This window comes from Beta vulgaris, chromosome 5, assembly GCF_026745355.1.
Source record: "Beta vulgaris subsp. vulgaris cultivar EL10 chromosome 5, EL10.2, whole genome shotgun sequence".
In the NCBI taxonomy this organism is placed as follows: domain Eukaryota; kingdom Viridiplantae; phylum Streptophyta; class Magnoliopsida; order Caryophyllales; family Amaranthaceae; genus Beta; species Beta vulgaris.
In genome coordinates, this window is record NC_079206.1 from 42,591,654 (window position 1) to 42,600,604 (window position 8,951).

The 8,951-nt window shown below is 34.8% G+C and overlaps 1 protein-coding gene across 1 annotated transcript; it reads right to left on the bottom strand.

The window, feature by feature from the left end:
• Positions 1–203: 203 nt before the first annotated feature.
• Positions 204–4,670, bottom strand: LOC104893585 (glycosyltransferase BC10). Its single transcript, XM_010679714.4, has 2 exons — positions 3,910–4,670; positions 204–1,072 (listed from the first exon to the last, which is right to left on the bottom strand). Exons 1-2 carry the CDS (start codon positions 4,438–4,440, stop codon positions 431–433), a joined length of 1,173 nt encoding a protein of 390 aa, XP_010678016.2. The 5' UTR covers positions 4,441–4,670; the 3' UTR covers positions 204–430.
• Positions 4,671–8,951: the final 4,281 nt, after the last annotated feature.

Consider the following 8,951-nt stretch of genomic DNA (forward strand, 5'->3'; position numbering starts at 1 on the left):
TATCACCAATTGGTTTTAGGATGGAACTTGCCAACCTTTTTGATCAGCGAGAGAGTAGCGCGTGCACGATACATGCTACTCATGTTTTATAAAGTTCACATTCATTTCTCTATTTCACATTGATTTATCCAAATATATAAAAAATGAAACTTCCTAAAAAGCAAAATAAGATAAACCAACATCAGAGTACTTGTGCTACTTAATTATGACCGAATAGGTTCACTCAATATTATATATATTACTATATTACATGGTATTTTAGTCACCAATGTATGCATCTTCCATTTTGTACAGAACCAAAATTTTACAATGAAGAAATAAAGGTATAAAACAACAATTTAAATTGTTGATTTTGGAAAAAAAAAAAAACCCTACCTAAAGAAAAAAAAAATCAATAATTCATATACAGATTTAATTAGTTTACATGAAGTTAATTGAACTTCATAATTGGAGGAGCAAATCTCAACAACCTTGTTAAAGTACCAGGCATAAACTTTCTCGCAAACAAGAAGCAAATGTGAGTCTTTCCTCCATTATACTCACAAGTTCCATTACTCCTTAAGCTTTGTAGAAGTTGAGGAGTAACTTGAGGTCTTTGGAACACACCAGGATGAGGCCCAGTTTTGGACCAATCAACCCAAGTTAAGCTCCTATTTGAGTTCCTCCACCAAAACTCAATGCTAAGAAATGTTGGCAAATAGTGCTCATCTCCATAGCATCCGCGTGTGCAAAATTTCTGAAACAAAGTAAAATATTCTTCATCTGATATAACTTTGACTGCAACAGCACGATCCATCTCGAACCATTGAGAACCCTTTCGCCATTGTGATAGCCTTACTTGTGGCATCATGTGATAACTGTAGCGCCCACGCCCTGTTGAACTATCTGAATCATAGGCTTCAACGTAACTCTTTTTTGAATTTATGAGGTACGAATATATAGTTGAGAAATTGAAGAGTGGTATACATGACTCTGATAACAGAATGAATCGTTGATTTGATACATCAAGAAGAGCGTTTGCTAGTAGTCGACGTTCTGCTTCAACCATGTTGAATTTTCCCCATTCTACTTCCTTCATTCAGCAAATGCTAATTTAATTTAGATATATGTAATTTTGAATAACATTTGTTAAGTAAAGAATTAAGTTTAGTACGCTCATATACAATTTTATATTTAAAACTTTGGATTTATTTTTAGAATTTGAACTTTAAAAGTTACGTCTAGATTCAATTTGAAATGTTTTGGATTTGAATCGAGATCCAATTCCAAAAAAAAAATTAAATTTTAACCAATTCAATAACTTTGGACTAAATTCTAAATATTGTGCCGTATGTCAATCTATTTATGGTTGAAATTCAAGTATATTCTAAGTAAGAAAAATGCTATGTAGATTTTAGATTCTAAGCAATGAGGGAGTCCTGGACCGTAACGAAAATGGGTAAAAACTTTGCGTCTTTTGCTATGGCTGGAAGTCATGTACATAAGTTTTAAAGCCCACACCTCGGTCAAACACAATGAGCACATGTAGTGTATACAAAAAGAATAATAATTAATTAAATAAAAGCGGCTTTATTATATTGAATTGCCAAATGCTAAGAGTAAAGTCGAAGGAAAACAATACTTAGTGCTTTGCTTGCATGTAGGTTGATACTAAAGTCCAAATGTTTGACATTGGCAGCAAAGATCTACCATAGTTTAGGGGTACCTACTATTGAGATTAACTCAACGTATATTGCTAATATTCCATACAATAATGTATTAACGCAACAATTAATCCATCATGCATGTAATTATACTAGTATATAAAAAGATAGGCACTACTTTTAAGATGTATGGATTTTAGGGAACAGAGTTTTGCATTAAGCCAACATTCTAGCTTAAGCTTCATTTTCCTTTCTTTTGCCTCAAGATTTTGCTGAACTTTGGGGGATTGGAGACTGGAGGGGAAAAAAAAAACTTGAAACAAATCCATGACTTATTTATATAAAGTACTTTTTACTCAATAAAGTAAGCTTAATGACTCGACTTCATGGAATAATTGGGCTGTTTCACTACATTGTTTTGAAACTTTATTAGCTTGTTCATTGAACATCTTTGATTCGTTTCTTTGCTAATTTTTTTTTTTATTGGGAAATTAAGTCAGCCTAAGAGCTAACCCCTACCAAGGCTACTAGCCTTGTAGGAACTACCAGCACATTGACTGGTAAAGCATGCAAAGAATGCTTAGGAAATACCCCAGCATAATGCTGGGGGTAAGGATCGAACCCCTGACCTTAGAGATCAGAGGGGAGTGCTCTACCACATAAGCTAGCTCCTCATCCTTTCGTTTCTTTGCTAATGGCTGTGCAATAACTAGGTCGTCACAATCTATATTTTGGCTAGCATTAGTGTCTAATATTATTATACCATTATTTACTTAAATGATTAAAAAAGCATTATTTTTAAGTTCGAGAGTTTTTTTTTATCAGTATTGAGAATTTAGTTAACTTTAGTTAAACTTACATGAACCTTAACTATAATAACAGAAGCTAAGGGGAGGAAAAGAAATGGTGTAAAGTGCAACATTTTTGTTTTATTTAAATACGGTACATAATAGGATTGTGAGAGAATGTAGAATTATCTATTTTTAACAATTGGAGTAAAGTAGTGCGAAATAGATCTAGATCAAAACTTTAGGAGATAAGGAATGAAGTAACAGAAGGAAGATATTAAAAACCTTCTAAAACAAGTAAAAAAAATTTCTCAAAAAGCAGTCACATAAAAAAAAAAAAATTGTTTCACCTTATTCAAAACAAAGGAAACATAAAGAAATTCTTAACAACTTGGTGGTCATGCAAAGTTATAAATATACTCTAAAAGACACAAACTCAACTTTATCAACTTGAACTCTATAATCTATCTTCATTGCTAGTTTTCACAAGTAGCGAAACTAATACTTTGATATATTTTAAATATATAAGTTTTTAAAGCAGTTCATTTACGGGAAATCTTAACCTAACTTAGTGAGTTTATTTGTGCAAATACATTTATCTACCATATGGGTATAATGTGAACCCAAATTTGCGACCATCAAGTTAGATGACGTTGTGATAAGTACTTTCTCCGTTTCATTTTAGTCTACACACTTTGACATTTTACATTATTCATAAATTTCACTTTGACCATTATTGTGATTTATACGCGGATAAAAATATAGTAATGTGGGATCTTGTTAAATTCATCATAACATGTAATTTATTAATATGTACTTTTTATAATTTTTACAAATACAAAACTAAAGATATATGTCCTCAAAGTTTTGCATTAACATGCGTAAAAAGTGTAAGTGTGTAGATTAAAATGAAACGGAGGAAGTAATATCGAGTTATCATATATGATCAGTTTTTACCAACTCCATATATAAATTAGGAAAACATATGCATTTTTGTATAAGAAAAAGTATTGGGCTGATAACAATCTCATCTCATATCAATAGTCAAACCAAAATGTATATTATGCCAAGGAGCTTTAACTATGAAGGGATCCCATTTTAAAATTTTATAAATATGTGAAAATATATATACATTGTGAAATTTTAATCAAAGGACAATAAGTTCGTTAATTATCAAGACACAACTAATAGTAAAAATTTTAATCAAAGACAATCCCAAATATATTGGGTGCGATTTCTGCTTGATGAGAAATTCACTACAACTAATTTCCATTTGTCCCTAATTTGGCCAAGACAAAGGAAAAACTAAAGGTAAAGAAGCATATCATGAGAGAGTTATTCTCCACAATACAAGCCTCGAACAGAAGTAAAGAAAAAAAAATACCAGACATAACAGAACTAACAAATAGGCAACAAAATTGGTATTAAAAAGAAAGAATAATAATGAATAACTAAAACAAGAAAAGTATATAACTAACCTTACTAGGAATCCTCCGGCCATGGAAGACTGAATTGGTGGGGTAAGATTCATTGTAAGAAGGAAGAGAATGAACATAAATGGTATAATAATCTCCATGTCCTTTGAAAAACATCTCCCAAAGAGGTGCCAATGGCAATGATCCTCTAACTAAGAACAAAAAAGCAATCTTGTTTGTTACAAATTTTGATGAATAATTTTCCCCACCTATTTTTGGTACCATGGATGCTCTCCATAATAATTCTTCATCCTCCATCTCATGCATATAATTGATCTTAGTAGAATTCGACATCGACGACGAAGAAACATTAAATTGGTCTAGGGTTGAAGATGATGAGGATGTGACGCTGAGAAGTTTAAGGGTCATCAAGGGAGGTGTATTGTAACTAGGAGAGAAATCATGTCTTAAAAATGTGCTACCAATGGTTAGTCCAAATGCAAATATGACCAAGTAGGATATAAGATGATTGAGATTTATATGGACATTAAGGAGTTTGTAAGTTGAGGAGTTTGTGGGTATATTATTCTTCATTGTAGGAAATAATAATATGGTGTCAAGTTTGGTATTATCATGAAGGGGGTGTAAAAATGATGATCATATATGAAAAGGTGTACTGTCTCGTAAACGAGTTTGCTTTCGAAAATGAAAGTTCACAGAAGTGAAGCATTTTTTAAGTCTAACAATAGCAGCCTTGCTCATGAAGAGAACTTATGAATTGAATAGTCAACGTAAGAAAGCCACACCGTATTCCCTTATTAGTACATCTAGTCTCATGCCAGCGTTCTTGACCGACCTCTTCAAAATGGAGTTTAACACTAACATTAAAATGAAAATGCATTAACTTTTTTTTTTTTTTTTATAATACCCTAGTCCCTACCCCTACTCGTAGGATCTAAAAAACATAGCCTTCAACCATGCCTATAGGTCCATAGAACTTAGTAAAGAGTCCAGAATAAAGCTATGTTTAGTTCACCTTAAATAGTCTGATCTGAATTTATCTAATCTGATCTGAACTTATTTTTTCTAATCTAATCTGAACTTATTTTTTCTGATCTGATCTTATCTGGTCTGATCTGATTTACAATATCTTATTTTTTATTAAATATATTACTCCCACTGTTTTTTTATTGTTCTTACTTATAATCTTGACACTATTCATACTTAGATAGAATCTTCTCAATTTTTTTCAATTTATAAGAAAAAATATAGTCATGTGGGATCTTGTTTGATTCGTCTCAATTAGTACATTATTAATATTCAATCGTTATAATTTTTACTAATATATGATGAAAGATATTTAAGTTCAGAAATGTACATTGGAAGATGTGTAAATGGAAAGTGAGAAAGATAAAAAAAAAAAAACAGAGGGAGTATTACATTATATTATTACTTTGTAATTCATTATTATACAATATATTATAAGATCATATTTATAGTACTACTATTATCATTTTATTTCTATACAGTTTTTACACAACTTTTATTAATAATAATAATTATTATTATTACCATTATTATAATAACAATAACAATAATTATAATAATAATTATAATAATAATGATAATCACTAAAAATAATTTTATAACCCAAGTCGTTAATTTATAAGAGCACTTCTAAAATGTTTCACACTTTCCTTTAAAAAAAAAGGTTTCACACTTGAGAAGTCAGCAGACTCAACTCATTTTTTTCATATAAAATAAAATAAGATATACAAACAACTATAAAACTTTACCTAAGTACTACTACTAATTTCTCTTTTACTACTAACGGATAGAGTGCAACTTCAAATAGGTAGAGAAATTTGAAATTCGATAGGAAGAGGTATACCATATCTTAATTTATAATTTGTATCTCGCACTTAGCTTATTTTGAAATGTAATCCGAACTTAGTAGTTTCGTTGTCAAGAATCTGAGCTATCATATTTTATATATTTCTTACTTTGGTGTCAATCTTATGTTCTTGACACGTGGCTTTTAATTTTCTATTATTCAATAACACCAAAATAACTGAAATAATGATAACAATGACATTTATAATGATAACAACGAGGCTAATAATAATTACCAACATTAATAATTAATAAGTACACAGCAACAATAATAATCCTTTTGAACAAAATATAATAATAAATAATAGTATTAGTAGTAAGAATGAGTTTTTAAATATAAGTGGTAGGTGTTTGCCGTGTACTCCTAACCAAATATAATTAACCTACTTTCATGCACACTAAGCAAGTATAATGGAAGTAGAGATCGTATCCACAGGGAGCAAAGGAACTTGATCGGAAATTAGTGAATTAAGAACCCTAGTATGTGCTAAGGCCAAAGTAACCGAATAGGGGGGATTTGGAACAATTTAAGTGATCTAAACTACTCACAATACTAAAACACGAAGAGATTACAATATAAAAAGGCCTTGGACTCGGTTAGCATCCACCCTAACCTACTTTGTGATCACGAAACCTTAACCCTCAACCTTTCCTACGGTCACCTATCGAGAAGTCGATACTTCAATCCTCCTAGATCGTGGTCTAACACACGATCTGCGTGGTTTGAACCGCTCTTACTATGAATTAACTCAAATGAATCGCACTTAAGTTCAAACCAAAGTAGCATTAAAAACGAGGAACACAATAGGATTACTAATGTAATTAAAGCAACAACATTCAAGTAATAAGCTATGCTTCTCTAAGTGCACAAGATTAATGTTCAGCATTTAATCAAACACCTAGTATGCTACATGGACCTAGGAACACAACAATCCGATTATGCACCTAAAACTAGCATTAGATGATTCACACAACAATACTAGTAACGTTCCTAGCAAAGATTATGCAAATATCATGGAAATACATACAAGAAGCATCACAATGACCATAAGAAAATCGAGAGTAAGAAGTTCTCACAAGTAGATTAGAGCTTCAATAACCAAATCCAAGATGAAAGTTTAAGCTAGCAAAGCCATAAAATTCATTACAAATCTAATAAGGAAGAGTAGAAGAAACAAATGGAACTCTCTTTCTCTCTCTACCTTTCTTTCCTAGTTAAAGCTAAACTAAAAGCTAATTTAACAAGCTTTCCCTCCAAGGGAGGAAAAGAAAATACAAAGTGCTGCGGCAGGGGTCGCGACTCGCAACAGAGCTCGCCACTCGCGACAATAGGCAGGTCGCGACTCGCGACACTGATTGCGGGTCGCGACGAGCTCTCTGCCTCAAACCGCACCAAAACACCAAAAATACAAGGAGAGAAGAAATAACTTGGCTTTTGAGGAAGCCATGGAGCTGTAGAACTGAAGTGTGATCAATCCTCGGGCGACGAATAACAATGAAGCTCGAACCACGGACCTCGAAACTCGGAACTCGGGCAAAGCTCGGAAAACCTCGGAAGATGCATCATAAAGGACTACGAACAAGGACTCCAGGATACAAAAAGTGATCGGAGGGCTAAGATGGCCCTCGAGTGTGCCACCATGTCAACTACTCCCTAGACTCCTAAATCACAACATCCTCCGGCAACACCTCCTAACGTCAAATCTCTCCTAAATCCCGACACTAAGCTCGTACCGACACCAAAAACGCCTCGAAATCCGCCTAAGATTGGCGGATAACTTGGACACATCAAATTCCCCACGCTTAAACCTTACTCGACCTCGAGTAAAAGAAAAAGAGAACTCGACACACCCAAGCCCCAAAATACGCCATACCACGCCAACCTCTACCTCCGGATTCGCCCACCACAAAACACAAAAGCCAAACGACAAAATCTACCCCAAAAGAATCATCCTATACAAATGACCCTCGAATCCCAAAAGGTATCAGATCATCAACAATGACCTCCTACTCCAACCAACCCAAAATGCAAGGAAACTAAGGCACGAGGGTGAGTGATTCCCCCACGCTTAGCTTCTAGCTCCGACCAAAACATACCATAAACGACAAAAGAAAAACAAGCCAAAAGAGATGTCTACCCGCCTCAACGGACACAAAACAAGAACCTAATCTAACCCGAAAACACCGACTCCGAAGGCCGCCACCACCGACAAATGAGAATCAAAGCAAGTTTTCTTTTCTCTCTTTTTTTTTCTCTCATTTTGCCTAGGAGCCCTTTCGGGTTTTCATCCTAGCTTCTCATTTTTTTTTTTCATCTCTCTTCTTCTTTTGGCTCACAAAACTCACCCGCTCAACTAGCTCTTTTTTTCATAGCCGCCCTTTCGGGTTTTCGACCTATCCGAGCCCCCAATTTTGCCCGAGTCGCCCGCCCTTGCGGGTTTTCAACTCAGCGGGATTCTTCTTTTTTCTTTCTTTTTTTCTTTTTTCTTTTTTTTTTCAAATTTACATCAATTTACCACAATATAAACAAAACAAACCAAAATAGAACAAACTAAAATATCACCACATTTAATCAATCTCTCCCCCACGCTAATTATGCACATTGTCCCCAATGTGGAAAGGACAAAAACAAATAAGAGGGAAAGGGAAAGGAAAAGCTCTAAGATCCCGAGGGGCCCCGCGCTCAAACCTGCGGGCTGCCCTACGGGCCTCTCTCTCCTGGCGGCGTAGAATCGCGCGCCTCAATCTCGGATGTGGGATCGGAGTACCAGGAGTCCTGGTTCTCCGGTCCCTGAGGTGGATAACGGGACACAAAGAAGTTGTTCATGGCCGAAACCATGGAACCAACTGAATAAATCTGGTCCTCCATCCCGTACATCCTATCCTGCATCTCCCCCAAATCGCCCCTAACACTGGATAGTTGCTCAGTTACCTGAGCCTGAAATTGGGCGTGAGGGAGGTAATCATGTTCCTGCTGATACTGCTGGTGGTACTGCTGAAACTGTTGGTATTGGAATTGTTGTGGCTGTGGCTGAGGCTCTGGCTGTGGCTATAGCTGTGGCTCCCTCTGACCTAACTCCTCCGCCACCACGGTGGCATACTTCTCATCAGGGGAAAGGAAGAGCTCCTCATGGGTAGTCTGATCCGTAATGGCACCCGCGCCTGCGGTAAAGTCATATACCTAACATTCCTTGCCCCAAAGAGCCACACAT

Excerpts from the sequence above, each read along its gene's own strand:
- LOC104893585 (XM_010679714.4), bottom strand. The coding sequence starts at position 4,440 with ATGAAGAATAATATACCCACAAACTCCTCAACTTACAAACTCCTTAAT. Across the intron at positions 1,073-3,909 it reads GCCGGAGGATTCCTAGTAAG|GAAGTAGAATGGGGAAAATT; the intron begins GTTAGTTATATA and ends TGCTGAATGAAG.